This window comes from Centropristis striata, chromosome 6 (assembly GCF_030273125.1).
Source record: "Centropristis striata isolate RG_2023a ecotype Rhode Island chromosome 6, C.striata_1.0, whole genome shotgun sequence".
Taxonomy (NCBI): domain Eukaryota; kingdom Metazoa; phylum Chordata; class Actinopteri; order Perciformes; family Serranidae; genus Centropristis; species Centropristis striata.
In genome coordinates this window covers 28091305-28109605 of record NC_081522.1, presented here as the reverse complement: position 1 = coordinate 28109605, position 18301 = coordinate 28091305, and the positions used below count along the sequence as shown (strand labels likewise).

Below are 18301 nucleotides of genomic sequence, written 5' to 3'. Positions count from 1 at the left end.
GATTAGACTTTATTTATCCCGCAGTTGGGAAATGTAGTTTTCACAGCAGCTCAAGATACAGACATATAGATGTAAGAACAGAATAAGAATATAAAAAATAAGACATACATACATTCTATACATACATTTCTGCTATTTGGCAGTGTTTGTTTTCCTGAAAGTATACTTTTTTTTTCATTTTACAGATATTGCACATTGAAGAAAATATAATTTAGCATGTTAAATAGGTTAAATAAGTTGTTGCATGTAGTAGTATGGACATCAATGAATAAATGATTTATAATGTCACTGTGTTTTAAATTGAGTTAAACTTTATTCTTGCAAATGAAAAAAAGACTGGCATAAAAAGTTATAACTGTAACATCCGCGGTGATGTTGTCACTGTATGTTGCTGTAGTGGACCTTGTTTGATTCGTTGTCAGCTGTTCGTCCATGCAGAGCAGACCGCGGTTTTATCTCGACCCATTCTCCTCCTCCTCTGAATAGAGTTTGGGCGCTCCACTCTTTTCTTTTGTTGTTGAACGCAGCCCATACAGTCCGGCCCCTTCCCCTTCCCCCTTGCTCTCTTTCTTTTCCTTTTTTTCTCCACCCATCCTCCCATCTCTCATTCACTCTATTTCATCCATCCAGGGTGACGCCAGTCCCTCTCACCCCGCCCCGTTCAACTCAGTCCACTGCGTTCATTTCATTCCTGCTCCCATTCCGCGCATATTTCGCATCCTTGGAGAGACGCTGCGCATTTTACGCACTCAGCGCGCCCGATCCTGCATCAAACCAAAACCGTGAGCAGACTCTGGAGTTGGCGGAGTGCTTCCCGATGCTGTAACGACTCCGATCCGTGGAAAAGTGTGGGAATTAATCCATAAAGAGGCGTATGAATCGAGGTAAGTTCCCAAGGAGGAGTCCCCCCCTCCTCAGCCTGCGCGTCTGAAAGCCCTCGGACGTTTCGCTTGTTTCGAAAACCCTGAAGTGATCACTGAAGCTGAAATTCAAAAAATTCCGGCGATATAGGGAGCAAAATCGACACAGTCAAACCCCTTCCAGATGTTAAACAAGTCTAACAAGCTTATTAATGCTTTGCCGTGTGAGCTTCAAAGCGAGGGATGTCGCTTTCACTACAGTTTTATCCCCCTTTCTCCCGACACCAAAAACTGCTTTTCTTTCACTTCTTTCTCTCGTATTCTAAACACACGCTGTGTGATATTTCTCCATCAGAGTTACCTTCATGAATTGACCTTCATGTAACGCGAAAAAGATAGAAAGCTTGTCGCTGTAGCGCTGGGAGGCAGCTTAACAAAGCTGGGAGTGAATGGGAGACTTGTTGCATCGGCGGGGTTTTCTCTTTCCCGACACAGGCAGGCCCCAGTCACAGGAACAGGCCATAGGCTGATAACGTGCACACAGCCAGTGTTTACCCAGTGGACAGAGCACATTATATGCTCAATGAGAACACGATCATACATGCTGTTGCTGCATTTCCTCTCCATCTTAAAGAAAAACGACTGATAATAAGGATTTACAACTCATTTTAAGGAGCCTAATTTGAGTTTTGCCACCTGTTTTCTCATCTTTTACTGCAAATAGACGTTTTACAACAAGTAGTCTGAACTGATTTCAGCTGTCAGCATCATTTAAAGCTTTTTCTTTAAACATTGTTTCATTTTCCATCATATTTGTTCATGTAAGTGTCTGTTAGAGTTGTAAGAGAGCTTCCAGGTTTTAAACACCCCCCCTCAGCAGCTCATGATATGCCCATACAGGCTCCTAGTTGTGTTGTCCATTTCCTTTTAAATATTGATTAAAGGACTGCTCTTGTCCTTTATAGCAGGAGATCTGTGGTGATGCAGGCCAAACCACAATGTAATTATTGGAGAAAATTACAGCCTGTAGGATGAAACATAGTAGCTGCATTACTTCTGTAACAGTAATCCATCAGTGAGATGAGGAAAAGGTTTGTTACATGAAAGGATTTTTATTCAGAGGAGTTTTGGCTTTTTTGTTGTTATTGAAAGATTGATATGGCTGAATAAAATTGTCAAATGGAGATTTTGGAAATGGTTTGTTTTCAATGAGGAGATGTACACTCGATAGAATATTCACAATCATAGTGAGTTTCTGACTCAGGTAAATATAACTATGGTTATTATCAGCATTAATGCATACATTTTCCTTCCTTTTTTTCTTTTAAATGTCAGTAAATCATATTTTTTCTATTATATCTGCTTAAAGCTCAAAGTAATGTCATTGAATGATGTTCTATCATCACTCCAAAACTTATTAGTATTTAGTTCACAATGATATATTACATTAGAGAAGCTGTAACCAAAGAATTTGGTTTGTTTTTTTTGCATGAAAAATTAATAATTTGTGACCAATATTGTTGCTGATTAGTTGGCTGTTGATCAACTTACTGTTTTCAGGTATAAAACTATCACTGTGTGAGATAGAGATTAAACTGAAACTAAAATAACAGGAAAGCAAAACAAAACACAAAAATCTCAAATTATTATCATTTTTAAAATTTTTGTTCAATTCCTGATTCTTAAAGGTGTGTGTGTGTTTGCAGAGTAAGTTTTGGTCAGTGTAAAATATTGCTAAATGTGATGTAGTGATGCCCTCTACCAGCAACAACATCTCTGGTGTGATTTCTCCTGGAAATATCAATTTTTAAAAAGTATTTTAGAAGTGACAAATTCATATTTTTGATTCTTAAAACGTTAACTTTGGAGCCAAGTGCACTTTTTATTCTCTCTTTTTCCTCCCTTAAAGTGTTTTAAAAATGAAAAATCAGGCAGTCCTGAAAGTGTAACAGGAACATGATTTGTGTGTGTGCGTGTGTGTGTGTCTGTGTCATTATCTTTGCTGTGTCTAGGCCTGCGAGTGTACAAAGCTTTGTCAGTCAGCCTGGGCAAACAGCCTCCCGTCGTCCCTCCACTTTCCTCCCCCCCCCCCGTGCCTCTCCCTCTCCAGTCCGTTGACATCTGTTTTGAGTGCTCCGTGCACCTGTAGAGACCGGGAAAGTCTGTGTGTGTGTGTGTGTGTGTGTGAGAAAGAGAGGGGAGGAGGAGGACGAAGGGAGGCGCAGAATGCAAATCCAGGCGTTTGTTCTGGGCCTAAGAAACACAGACTGACTGACTAACGACCATTTGGTGTGTGTGTGGATGTGTGTGTGCTTGTGCGTGTGTGTATGTGTGTGCTCAAGTGTGTGTTTGCCTCTTGCTGTCCAGGCCAGGCAGGCCTATTGTTGCGACAGCAACAGGCGTCGGTGGATGAGGACGCACCATATGGCCTCTGTGTGCTCTAGCTACAACCGCTGTGTGTGTGCGCATGTTTGTGTGTGTATCCACGTACTTCACCAATGCTGTTACAGTATGGTGGAGTTGCGAGCGGCGGGCTGTTTGCTGCCCTTCCTCCTTGTTATTTCATCTGTCGTCTCATTTCTAGACAGGAGGACAAAATCCGGCACACAGATTTCTTTAGAACAGGGATTAGGACGAGTAATCTTCCTGGCATGAAATGATGTCTTGTGACGTCCAGATGTAGTCCCACTTTGTTCTTTTTTTTTTCCTCAGATTTCTTTAGCAGAATTAGTTTGCGATGTAAATTGTCAGTCTCAATGAATCAACAGGTGATATTGTGGAAGCCTGAAATTACATGATGCTTCTGGCTGTGAAGACGTCTATGTTGTTGTTGGAGTAATTGAGGTGTCAAATTGAGTATTTTCTCTTTTTTTAAAAACCCATAATTTCCTTTTGATGCTAATTAAATCAACTCCTACAGTGTCCCCGCAGTCCTGTTTCGATTTCCTGCCTTTTACGTGTCTCGAACAGTGTCAGCTCCTGCCTTTTTATTTAATTTTTGGTTACAAATGTGGTGATTTTCTGTGTGTTGTGTTCAGCCATTTAGCATGTGAGATGAATATGGATACATTAGGTAGGACAGTGTTTTTTAAGAGAATAAAAACTCAGAGTGTAAAAGAAGTATGTAATGAAATTTCGGGAGCGGAGCCGGTTTATTAGAGCAACTATGCTGAGTGTGAGTGTGTGTGTGTGTGTGTGTGTGTGTGTGTGTGTGTGTGTGTGTGGGGGGGTGTTTTGGGGGAGGTGGGGTAAGGGAGGGGGGTTTTGGGGGTGTGGGGTGAGGTGGGGGGGCAGGCTTTGTTTAGGGGATGGGGGAACAATAGGCATCCTCCTGGGTGGGGTGGGGTGGGGGTGTTGGTGTGCAGGGGAGCAGAGGGGGGCTGGTTTCTGGCTGCAGGAGGCTGTGGTGCCTGTGCTGGCTTGTCTGACTGCCCGTCTCTCCTTGTCCCCGTCTGTCTCTAATGTCCACACTGATACACACACTTCTCAAAATGTGCACCTTTGTGTGGATCTATCAGCTGGGAATCACACAACCCACAAAATGTTCCTATCAATTATAGGAATAATATTTCCACACAGGTGATTCAGCATAAGATAAATGATCTATCATGATGTTTGGGGGAAAAAAAAACATAATCCTGAAATGTTTGAATGAATATTTACAAAGCAGAATCTACCTAATGTTGCTTTAATTCTTTCTATTGTACAGATTTTTCTGAAGTTTTCTAATAACAGGTCTGAAACAAGGACCCGAGAGCAGAGTCAACACACACAAAGCAACATTTATACCTGTCACATTATTCAGATGCCAAACAGCTACAAAGCTCAGATGAAAAATTTCTGAAGAAAGAATCGCTTCCCTTATCCACACTACACTAACTTTTCCAGTACAGAACAAATGTCAAGTATATAGTGTATATATATATATATATATAGTGCAGGATGTGTACTAGAGGTGTGAATCCCCAGAGGTCCCACGATCAGTTTTTATCCAGATACTTGAGTCACAATACGATATTACTGCGAGTTTAAGCATTTTGCGATATGGTGATATGGTATTGCGATACAATTTATTGTGATTGAACTGTTTGACTGCATTTTGTGTCCACAAAATTAAATTCAATTAAGAATTGTTTTGACAAATAAGAGAAAATTCTCAGTCTAATTAATTAATTAATTAATCACTATGTCTTTGTATTTCTCCACAATGAGAGTCAAACCCACAGACTGACCAACAAAGTATGCAGTCAAACTGAACTGAACTGATGTCAAACATGTATGGACGACAACAACTGCAGAATTTTATCAAACTTTGCTCGACTTTAAGCTTCACTGCTCTGAATTTTTTTGAATGAAATATAAAAAAAGCCTAACTTTGCAGCGTTATTTGGACAACTTCCCAACATGATATCTTGCCACACATGGCCTATAGATTCCTTTAGATCTTCTAAAATACTGCCGGCCTGCCGGAATGCCACCTTTTGGTAGGGCTGGGCCATATATATCGGTAATATGAGTTATACCGATATATTTTAGAAAGTGATATGTAGTTAAGACATATACCGCCATGTCGATATATAATATCTTTTGATGTTGCCTTTACTTATGACAATGGTTCTGTAATTTAGAGGTATTTCGGATTGCAGATGAAGAGCATCTGAATCTGATGAAATTGCTTCAAAAGGTGGAAGTTTTGAATTTGATAAAGTCCTGAAATAAAAAATCATGTTGATGATTTCTTGTGGCGTTGAGTTAAAACTAAACACTTTGCTCGTTTTGTTTAAAATGCCAGTATCACCATATCACCATTTGGCCTAAAAATACCGGGATATGAGTTTTGGTCCATATCGGCCAGCCCTACCTTTTGGTTGGAATCAAATCACTTCTTTTATAGTGTATATGTTTATGGTTTGTTGTTTTCGTCCCTGTGATAGTCTGGAGACCATTCCAGGGTGTACCCCGCCTCTCGCCCCAATGTCAGCTGGGATCGGCTCCAGCTCCTAGTACATAAATTTGGAAAGACCGTTAAGGATAACAAATTAATAAATGTGTTTGTCCCTTTAATAGGAAAGAAAATGTAAAGGAGCAGATCGAATCGAACAGATTTCCACAATTATTTCAGTACAGATAATGTACTTTTTATGTATCATCTGACTGTAATGTGTCAATATTCAGACTTGTGATGAAGAATAATCCTAGCGAGAGAGATAGTTTTATGTTAATAGTTCTCCTACTCGTGTGATCAAAAAACATTGATCTGAAAACTTTTTTTTCTTCTGTTACAAGAAGACGCTGAACACAAGAAAATTGCAGGTACAAAAAAATATAGGAAATTAAGATAAATATGAGAGAAACTGTGAAGGACAGGCTCTCCTTTTCTTTTGCGGTAGTTTTCAAAATCTGATTTTTGTATTACTTCTGTTTTAAATTATTTATTATCTCATAATTATTAATATTTTTGCACTGGAGTCTCTGTAACAAAATTTTCCCCTGGGGATTAATAAAGTCATTCTGATTCTGAAATATTCAGAATAAACAATTCAATCCTAACAATACTTTGTTAAAAAAAAAAATACTTAATATACTTTATGTGGCTGTCTACACACACACACACACACACACACACACATACACATACACACACACACACACACTGCTGGAGCTCACACCTGCTTAGCCGTTCCATTCAACCACACTCCCTGCCAGATCATGGCGGTAGTAAACCATTATTTGTCAAGCGGCAATACATAGGAAAAAAGAGGAAGATTGCTGATTTCTACTGTTTTGTCATTTAGAAGCAGCTTTTCAAATGGATACCATGGACACAAAACACATTAAGAACATTTTCAGGGTTTTTTTAAGCATTATTATAGACAGGATCTCAGTCTTTAGGATTTTAGCAGCCAGCAGATAAATGGAGGAGAGCAACTCACCCATCATAGGAAGTCTGAATCAACCTCATGTTTCCTGTTCTCAGCAGGAAGCGAGCTGGAAGTCTAGATTTCAACTACTACTGCTTACTTTCCCGGTTGGAGGAATTGACACGATAAACACTCTGCAGAGCAGGACAACAGCTCACTCAGCTCCCACATACTCTCACAGTGGAAAATGTTTCCCTGCTGTTGTGCTCACGACCTCGGGTTTTGTCTTCAGTTAGCCTGACGGTGATTACTCACTGTTATTTGTTCTGTAGTTCCCTGATAGCATCTACACCCTCGCTGTAGGTAGTGGTGATGTATCAGAAATAGCTCAATAATAGCCATGTTGAAACCAAATAATTTCTCACTTAATGAGAAACTTATTTTTCTCATAGCCCATAACTTTTCATGCTAATTTTGCCGTTTTGTCTTTTTTTTCACTAGATGCTGTAAGTACCTGTGAATGACAATATCATACATATTCCATTAGAGTCGATCTTGCATATTAAAGGTGGAGTAACTAATAAAACACACCCTTTGTTCTCGGGATGGCCAGGAAAAAACCCGCCAACTCAAACATTTATAATGTAAACGACCAATTAATTAATTAATCGCTATGTTTTTATACATACCCCAGTATGTATAAAAACGTCTATACATGGGCAAAATAAAATATATTTATAAATAGTAGTGTGCAAAAGCCTGTTTTGATAATGGATGCTTTTATTTTTGAAAGGACAAAAAGAGACTCTCTGTCGATCGTAAAACTAAATCAAGTGAGGTTATACTGTAAAGATATCATCAAGGAGTTCAATGTTTTATGTTTTAGCCCCCAAAGAGGCATTAGGTTAGTTTTCACAGTAATCTTGCATATTTAAAAGTGTTTTGTTTTTAAATAAGTTTTGGATCAAGTTAAAGCCAGTAATTCATGCTAGCAAGGTTTGATACAGTAAGCTAGTTTTGCTCCAATGAATACTTTTGTATTTCTGTGTTTTATAATTGTTATTGCAACTCTCAGTTTGCAAACTGTAGCTTTATCCAGCTGAATTCTCAGCTCATTGACTTATTGACTTACTGCCACAGAACTGAACGCTCGGCCGTGTTTCAGTTCAGTGAGTACTGATACGCATTCATAGATAAAATAAAAATAAGAGAATACACAGATCGATTAAAAATTTCACATGATCGACTAAATTCTTAACAACCATTAATCGATCATCTATTAATTATTCCCATCCCTACTGTGTAACTTTAACAAACCCAGAGCTTTTCCTGCAACAACCTAATTTCATCTGTAGGTTTGACCTGTGCAGCTTCACTGCTCTGAATTTTTTTTAATGAAACATAAAAATAGCTTTGCAGCATCATTTCAGACCATAGACGATAGATAGACAAGACAATATCCTGATGACATGGTGCCTATAGATTCCTTAGATCTTCTAGTTGCATATGATACCAGTATCTCCAGTATATTCCTTAAAGTGAGCCTGCTAAGGCCTCCGAAACAAAAAATATTCGGTAAAAATACGGTAGCCTGCCACGCAAAATATTGAGATACTATGATGTATCGATTTTTTCCCCCAGGTCTAGATGCCACATTGAAGCTGGGAAGATTAATTCAAAATGCAGCTCAGTACTGTATTTCCAGTCATAAATCCCAAATAAATATAAATTAAGTAAAATTGTGGAAATGTAGAAGCGCTTAGAACATTATGATGGAAGTCTTTGATGGACATTCCCTTGCTCACTTATACATTGCAGCAATTTCTGGATTGAAACAAATGTTGCACATATCTGCAATATGTCCCAACGCACTCTCTCAGCTGCAGTCAGCAGGGCAGGAGATGTTAACCCCTCAGTGTCCAGTTTTCACCAGTCTGCAAGTGAATCGCTGCCTCAGCCGTATCCAATCAGCTTCGACTAGTTGGTACCTACCCAAGGCAGGTACTTTCTGAGCAGCTACCTGACCCGCTAACTGGTGAAGTTGGGTGATCCTCTCTCCTAAGCCACACCCACACGGCTCACTAGAGGGGAAAGTACCTAATGCAAACGCACCTAATAAGACTCCCAAGACAAATTCCACACTGATTTTTGATGACAAGTACTTTGTTTCTGGAAACTGCTGACAAACCCCCTTATTGCAAATACACCTAGGAAAGCTATCCCTCCTCTGAATGCTATAGGTCTCTAGTTTATGTTTGTACATTTTCATGAAGGGGACAATGTAAATTTGGTCACAAATTTAGCATAAATTTAGTAAAACTGATGCACAGACGACTAGAAAGGATGGTTCCTTCTGGGATCACCCAACACTTGAAAGTTGCAATTTTGTGATAATTCCTGATTGTAGCAAGTATAGAAGCATGGAGGTCCTCAGCTGTCTGTATCTATACTACAGTATGATCAAGGCCTTAACCACTTGGCCCCCAGTACACCCTAGCCATAATTTATTTTGGTGACAATAGAATTATAGTATCTATCAATAAAAGCAAGAAGTGTCTGTGTGTGTGTGTGTGTGTGTGTGTCTAGGGCATATCTTGCAGACCGTTGGTCAGACTGACCTAAGATTTCATATGTGGCTTGCGCATGGCACGAAGGTGTGCATCCTCCATTTTGAAGATTTTTGAATTCATTTTTCAAAATATTATTTACGTAGGACGTGTTGCCGCATTGCACTGTTTCTGATCGGACGCCTTTAAGGGGAGCTCCGCCCCATTGTGTGATAGGCCTACATCTGGTCAGTAACACAATTCACTCTGGATTTCCACGCTTGACTCATCTCACCTGTAAGTCTATTTAGCCTACCTATCTTTCGAGTTTTAAAGTGCGCTACAAGGTTCGATTTTCGCGATTAGCATGCTAAGCCTCTGCTTAGCATGCTAATCGCGAATAAGCATTAGCGAATAAGAATTAGCTTTATTCACCTCTTAAGTTGCATTACTTTGTAATTCAGTTATGACATTCATGTTGCTTAGCGTAATGCCCATAATCATTTGATATGAGATACTTACATGCATTATTCTATATTAGCTAATTGGGTTCATGTTAATGTACTTTTAGTGCAGCATACTAGGTAATGTGCTATCTCACAATTAGCATACTAAGTGGAGATTTAAGCCCTTTCTTCTGCATCAGTTTGATCCATTGAAAACAGTAAAAACAAAACTTTATTAACTGGCAGCTAAGCATAATACGGACGGAAAGATACTTCCTATGGGCACTGCACTAGTTCAAAGTTAATTTCTAATACCTAGGAACAAGGCAACATCACTAAACTATTCCTAACTGACAGGGTAAGAAACACAGTCAGATAAATGAAAAACAAACCTCTCGGTTAATCAAAAGTACATGAAAGAGAAAACTACAGTAATATAATTACCCAACCAATCCACTGTAAATCACAGTTTACAGACCGACTTTCTGGTTCAACGATTATCTACCTAAATACTTACTTGTGAACACTATTTTGGGTGCATTTACTTTTGGTTTCACCTGGAATTAAAGAGCTTTAGATAATCCCAATTGCCTGTTGGCTTTGAATTATTTTGGATGGCCAAAACCGTAAATCTTATAAAGCCTGTTGTATCCTTAAATAACCTCCTACACACCAGCATCGGATGCACAGTCGCCACACTCTCTGCCTCCTAACCTGCATCCGTCTAAATAAAGCAATACCCACGTTTTAATGGACCACAGATGGGAAACGCAGTTCAGGGGATAATTCATTTTGTGTGTGTGTGTGTGTGTGTGTTTGTGTGTTTTAAACAGTGGGGACGAGAGCAGAGCATATGTTAGCTGTAGAGGATGTAATTGTAGCAAAGAGATGGATAGATGGAGTTCACTGTAGTCCTTTCACATTCATGGAGCCATACAGTGTTCCTTTTATAATAATGAAATAAGTCCCACACACACACACACACACACACACACACACACATAAACACACATGCGATTTTGGTCTTGACACAATGCTCCTGAGTTCACACTTATTAAATGGTGTTGGTATTGCTGCAACCTCCCCAGGCCTCTCTTTCTACTGGTGGAAGATATTGCCCTCCGTGTGTGTGTGTGTGTGTGTGTGTGTGTGTGTGACAGTCTATGTGTGACAGTGAACCCCCCCAGGAAGAGGCCACATAATGGCTCGGTCTGACTCAGCAAAAACTGATAGAAGAAGAAGGATTACAGAGAGAGATGGAAAACAGAGAGAAGAGCTACAAGCTAAACCTTTTACCATCACATTTCCAAGAGGAAATAAACACTTCACTGTATCAGTGTGCAATCTGTGACCAATTACTGTGTGTGTGCATAAATGGTAATGCTTCTGCGAGAGGAGATGGTGAAATAATGAGGAGTGCATGATGTGAATCACTGCCTCTTCACCACTCATAAAGCAAGTCGCTCTCTCCCTTTCTCTTTCTTTTTCAAGTGTGTATCAGCACAGATGAAGAATAAAAGAAGCTTTGGTGCTTTCGTTTCACTGATGCTGCTTTGTCATTTGGCCCGATGAATATCCTTCTTTGTTTTTGAAACATGAAATTGGGTCAGAACTAATCGAACCAACTCGAGACTTTCATAAAGGTGATTTTTTTTCCCCCGGCACTGGGAGAAAATGAATTTATCAGTAATGGATTAATTGAAATCGTGACCATCTGAACTCTAAAGAGTGAATGCAGAGATGTGCGTCAGTGCAGTGTAAGACAAAAATCGCAAGTAATACAGAGTTTGGAATACAGAACTGATTAAAGTCTGCAATAGAAATGGAGCCACAAGAGATCAATCTGCATAAAAAGAAAGTATTTCTGCAATCTGAGTGATCATATAGATAATCCATAAAATAAACATCTTCCAGGTCCATTATCCACACAACTTCAAACATGTGTGCCATCACAAATTAAAGTGGTACGAAGCTTCCTGTTAGACAAAGTCCACTATACATTGCTTGCTTCACGGTTGTTTAAGAGATTGGAGCTACCTCACAGTTCATTCAAAATTCAGCTGAAACAAAACACTGTTTTGAGTCCTCTCGGTGAAAGTGGTCACATGGTTGATGGTGGTGTAACCGTGAGAGAAAGCCTTCACTTTTACTTTCTGCTTGTCGACCTCCGTGTAAATCTGATCATGAACACTTCTTACTTTTGTGCAAGTGGATCATTATTCGATAGCACTGCATTCAAGTGTGAAATATCCTATAATGCATTACAGATGTATATCACAGTAAGAGGTAGACGAGGACACATGCCCTTATCTGACCTCATGTGTAGTTCACTCTTCATGACCCCGCTGAAGAAAGCCATATTGACTCTTATGTGTCCTCACAGTCCTCTTGTTTAGCTGTGCTTTGTTATTTTAGTATTTAACAGTAGTTTGGTTTACTGTCATACAAGTGATCAGTGGCATGACTTTTCCAATAGTTGGCTCTGTGGTCTTCTAGGTTGCTCTGTGTATTTTGGCCATTTTTGTGGTTTTCAACATTGGTATTTCTCATGTCATAGAAATCACTGATAGGGAATCTTGTGTATTGGATGTTATTACCACTGCTCTGTAGCTGCCCTGCTGGCTGACTGCTCTCATCCCTGCTCTCTGAAGCTGTAGCCCTTTTTATACTGCGTTTTCCTCAAAAGTGCCGTCACAAGCTTTGCTGTCATTACGCCTTAGGACATTCATACTGATTCTGCAACGGCGTAATATTGGTGTCCCCAGTCTGTGAATTGACATTGCAATTAGGCCCGGGCGGTTAGTTGCAGGAGAAGTAAACAGAAAGAACAAACGTGGAGCTAAACGCGGAGCTGAGGGTGATAAAATAGCTGTCATCTATGACTTGGAGCAATAAACCAGGGAGGTACAGGTGAATGTTGAGAAAGAGCAAAGGAAATTACAATCTATCCGCTGCTGTATCGAGAGAAAACTAACATTCACAGCACGGCAATTCACACACAGGTATGGTGCATTCAATAGCGCCTGAACTGATTTGGTGTGTTCAACAGCGTGGGACAATAAAATTTACAGAGAAACAAGTTATTACTGAATGGAACTTAGTTTAGTTAGTTTACCTAGTTTTCAGTACAGATGCTTTAAAACTGGCAGTTTAAAAACAATATTAAAAAAACGCAATAATAATCAAGATCGGACGATATGAAAAAATATATTGTGATCATTTTTTGCCATATTGCCCAGCCCTAATTGCAATCGAGCATTGCGTAACGAAGTGGAAGGAGATGGTGGTGATGTGAACAATAAGCAACTGCAGCATGTCGTGCTGTTCCTCGCTGAAGAGATTCTACATACTCAAGTTGTTCTGTTTGTGTATGTGGCTTTGTTTGTGCACTGTTGGTTGCACAAATAACGTACGTCATGTATTTTATGTTTGGCGGCCAGTTCACATTGATCCCGCTACTCACAGTCTGGCCAATTTAACACTTCTGTTACTACCTCCGAAGGCGGTATAGAGGCGTTATCAACAGATTGAAGGCAAAATGTCAGAGGCATAAATATTGCGGCTTGAAACATAAATGACTTCTATGTCAAGTCGCAGCTGTGACTCCACTGGGCCAACACAAGGATGTCAAGGGCACTGAGGTCCCAAGGAACCACTGATGGACTATAACCTTATTTTTTTTTAGTTCCTGAAAAAAATTGAGTAATTCACATATAAAAAGTTTAATGTACTATAATGCTGCACAATTTAGTTTGGTAAAAGAAAAAGGAGAACCCTTTTGCATTTATGTATGTAAGATTTGTTCCCATAGTGACCAGTGTGGAGCTCAGGGACAGACAGTACATCAGCTCTGGCTCAAATCATATACTTAAATACATTCGGACTGTTTGAATAACATGAGGTGCAAATGATGTGTCCGCTGTGGAGGCTGTAAAAGTGGCAAGATAAATGATGCACCCCTGAATTTGTTGAGATACCTAACACTTTGTCACATTTTTACATGAGCAAAGAACGTGTTGGGCCTGGATGTGTCTTGATGGGGAAAAATAAGCAGAGAATAAGCTATATCACGTCAGATGTTGAATAATTATATTTGGGCCTTAAGGGACCATTAAAACATGGCAAAACAGTGTAAAGTGGAACAATGTTTGCTTTGAGGATTATGAGAAAATCCTCTTGTATAAAACCTGCGTGTGTGTGTGTGTGTGTGTGTGTGTGTGTGTAAATGTGTAAATGTGTGTGTGTGAACATGTTGGAAGCAGTTTAAACAGATGCCGTTGAGTGGTCCAACAGAAGAAGAGTGAAAGGAACTGACTAGCCTGTGATAACACATTCAACTTGTCTACCAACAGGACCCCCTGCTGATACACACAAACATGCACACGCGCGCGCACACACACACACACACACGCACACGCACACGCACACGCACACACACACACACACACACACACACACACACCTCAGACCCTCTGGTAAAGCAGGCACTCACGCTCTGTTGCATTACATTTTAGTACAACCACACTGGCCTGCTTTTAAGAATATGGAGGCTAAGAGCCATCAACATTTCATGCTCACAAACATATACATGTAGTTGGCATGTGGTGGAAGCCAGTAAGTGCTGTATGAAAGAAGTGAAGGAACAAGAAAGGCGACACAGAGGGAAAGCATGAGAGTCCAAGGCAGCTGCAGGGCTGTGGCTCTCTGCCCTGTGTGTGTTCTCCTTAGGGCTGGCACTGACACCATGAAGCCTGCTGTCCTGGCTGAAATAGGCCCAGGCCTGCCTGGTGACAGAGAGACACACAGAGAGGAGGGGCGCCCAGGGTGCAGAGGAGTCGCCCAGTCAGAGTTGATTGTTGTGTGACTAATGTCTCTCTCCAGCGTCCATCTGCTGCTGGGCCCCTCTCGTGCTTACATCTCCTGAGCCTCACTGTGATTCTTCTGTTGACCATGAAACCTCTTCTCTGCTCTGCCCAGCCCCTCCACCTACTCATTCCTGATTTGCACTGTTATAAACAGCCACAAAGTTATTATAGTGTCAAGGTACATCCTTGCACAGGCTTTGCACATCCTTACAATAATTACAATATCAAGTTATCAAGCTTAAAAGATATTAAGTTTATATTTTAGCCAAAATTACGCGAAATTAAGTTTTTCACATGTTATTGTAAGACTTGGGAGCAATGCCTAAGCATTTGTCTTTAAGCCAAAGAGACCAGAAAACAACATGCTGAGACACATTTTGCTGTAATTTCTGATCACGCTGCTTCTGTCCTTTTGTCTGCTCTCTGTGTTGGAGTGTCACTGTGGGCGGGGCCCAAGCCGCTTCTCCATACACAGGTAGGCACACAAAATAAAAAGTTAATCTCTCTTTGAACTGAAACTGTGCACATCTTGATTGGGGGGAGTTAAACTATCCTCTGACCAACAAGAGAACAAATCCTCTCAGTCTCTGAATACACAGTAATACACAACAAGACAACGCTCACTTTATTAGGCTAGCATTAGCGGTGTGCACTGGTGGCCATTGATGTTCAGGCGAAATGTTTTTCGAACTCAAACCTTTACTAAAACGTCCATTGTTATTTTTGCAGTTACTTGCAAATAAAAAGTAACTAAAATTGGCCCTCTTTTCACTAATATTGATCTCTCTTTTTTTTCCTGTGGTCGTCATGCTTTCTCATTTCCAGGATTCTTGCTCCTTCTCGCTGAATGCAAACTAGTGATTTGATGACACAAATGTGTCTCTTACAGTTAATTTGATGTATGCTTAAGTCCATTACTAATGCTGACACATTTCACTCAAAATTTTAGTCAGTTTTTTTCTGTTATGCAAAGACAGTAGGCCTTAAAATGTAGTTTATCGTTGAAAGTAAAAACAATAAAAGTTTATTTTACTGTCACTCTCCTAACCACCAAAGCCAAATGGAAGTATTATATTTTGCCGTATTTTGGTGAAATGCTGGTTGTTGAGTACATACGGAGCATACTAATAGACAGCAGAAAATTGGATTACACGATCGGATGGTATGAAAAGTTTCTAAGGCTGTTTTGATTCTTTATTTCTGCCATTTAAAACCTCAGTCATCAGTGGAGTCGTTGTCATGTAAATCTAAGATGATCGTAGGCTCTGTTACTTGTGACTAAGGATACTTCAGTGGACACAGGCCCACAAACACGCTCACACTCTGTAAAGAGGAAACAAATCTTGTTGCTGGTGCTCAACCATACAGCCTGCTGGATGAATGAATCCTTGTTTCAATGGAAAACTGCTGGGGGAGGGCAGGAGGGAAGAGGGGAAGAAAGCAAGGGTGGGAAGTTGGAGAGGAAACGGAAATGAGGGTGAATAGAATAAGCATGAAGAGAGAACCAGAGGACAAACTCTAGTAAAACCAGCAGATCTCATTCATTACACATGGCTGGGAGTCTAAGCCAACGGATGTTTTCTTGCGGCCTTGCAGTGTTTTGCCCCAGGTGCTAAAAAAGCATTGAGCTGGGCTCGAGTGCAAGGACGGGGTTAAAATGTGTCCAAAATGTTGCCTGCTGCTTTACAGGCTTCAGTTGCATGTGTACGCGTGCACACTGTCAAGTGTAATTGTGTTAAAATTAGCCAGGCAGACACACACACACACACACACACACACACACTGACATACACTTCACACTGCAGGCTTGTGCAGGCTGTGGCAAGGGACAGTGCATGGGAAGTGTGAACAGTAGAAGACCAGACAAAATGACATGTGTTCGCCCAAGGAGCTGGCACTGTAATTGTGTGTGTGTGTGTGTGTGTGTGTGTGTGTTTGCATATGTTGGTGTGTGAGTGTGTTGTGGACTACGCCAACCCTGCTGTTTACTGTGGGGGATTTTAGAAGAATTGTAGGAAGCTGGCAAGCCCCTTCAGTTTCTCTTCATTTTCTTCTCAATCTAGTAGTAGCTATGTGCAGTGGTGGTCTCTGCCTTTCTGTCTGTCTCACTGTCTGTCTTTCATTCACTTACTCCACTTATGTGCATGTGTATTTGATGTTGGGCTACCAGAGCGGTTTAACAAAATAGGCAATTTCCTACATGAAAAGAAGCAATAATTTTCTTCTAGCAGCTGGGATACGGGCCTGCAATGCGTTGATCAGAACTTAGAGCTGCACTAGAAAATATTTTCTTGGTAAAAATACACTTAATATCACAGAGTGGGCTCCAGAGAGAGGCAAATGCCCCATTTCCAATATATTTGCCCTGTTTTCTGAAATTAAATTCTGGGTTGTGGTGAGCATTGCTGTTCAATGCAAGTGAAAATTAAAATTTTTAAATCAGATTCTCCAAGACTCCATACAGAGAAAGCTCACCAACATTAGATCTGTTGCTCAGGGTTTCAGGCTATTGACTTCAGAATGTTTAATCTTGCTATTATAGACCTGATCATAAACTGTAGTCTATATGTAGAACAGTATGACTATGCTGTTGGCTATTTGTGGATAAAAGTCATTAAAACTTGCGTGTCAGAGCTCAAACCGTCATTAACTCCCACTATGAATAAAGAAAAAGCCTTGGCATGTAGCTTGGCCTCGTAAATCTCTCGGCTTTGACTTGTGTTGCTGGAAAGTAAAACTGTGTTTTTAGTGTTGTTGAAGCAATGCGGCTGACCAATCATGCCTCACCCTGAAACAAAATTCAGTAGTCAAGAGCATTGAGTGACATTGAGATAATATTGGAGCCACCAGTGTAAAGTTGCTGTGCCCAACTTTATTTTTTTTAATTTTTTGTCAATGTGGGAGAGAGGGGTATGATGTTGTATTCACAGCTAATACAATTTTTTTTCTGTCTGTTCTTTTTTCTATTTTAGGGGTCCTGCTGTCTGACGGATTTGGACCAGCTTGCTGAGTTGTCTACAGTTTACCAGCCACTTTTAGCATTAGTTAGCATTTTGGATTTGCATTTTTTAAGCAGCAGCAAGAATTAGCATTCAGTTTCTAGTTGTCCACAGCTGACTGTCTTCCGTTGGAGTTAAGTATTGCTATTAGTATTAACTTCAGCTTGTTTTTAGTATTAGCTTTTTGTCACTTCACCTACTTGGATCAAACCATTAGCATTAGCACTGACTACACGTCGGCTAGTTAACAGTTAGCTGCCAGTATGGAACGCAGTAGCTGGAGTGGCAGTGAGAGTCCAGGGGACGACATGGAAAGACTAAGTGACTCAGGAGGGGATAAGACCATGGACGGGGACCCTGAGGGGGTCTGGAGCCCCGACATTGAGCAGAGCTTCCAGGAGGCGCTAGCCATCTACCCGCCCTGTGGAAGGAGGAAGATCATACTGTCAGATGAAGGAAAGATGTACGGTGAGTAACAGGAGATGGAAAGACATTGTGTATAAACAGCTGTGAGTCACTAAAGAAGAGAAACTAATAGTTTTGCCAGAAAATAATGAAGAAAAAACGACTAAGGCCAACAATGGGATTTTCCATATAGATGAAATAAAGCAGAGAAAGTAGAAAAATTTCATATCGGAGAAGCATAAACCAGCATACGTATTTTTCCTTGCTAAATGAATGAATTCCCCCTCAAAATACGTTTTTATGTATGTAAGAACTCTGC

The 18301-nt window shown here is 40.3% G+C and overlaps 1 protein-coding gene across 1 annotated transcript in view; it reads left to right on the top strand.

Moving 5' to 3' along the window:
• Window positions 1-390: 390 nt before the first annotated feature.
• The window catches only part of tead1a (TEA domain family member 1a), a 52117-nt gene continuing 34206 nt past the window's right edge, over window positions 391-18301 (top strand). The window contains exons 1-2 of the mRNA XM_059334997.1: window positions 391-884; window positions 17551-18045. Coding sequence (XP_059190980.1) covers window positions 17841-18045 — 205 coding nt within the window. The 5' untranslated portion in view covers window positions 391-884; window positions 17551-17840. The remainder of the gene's footprint in view (window positions 885-17550; window positions 18046-18301) is intronic.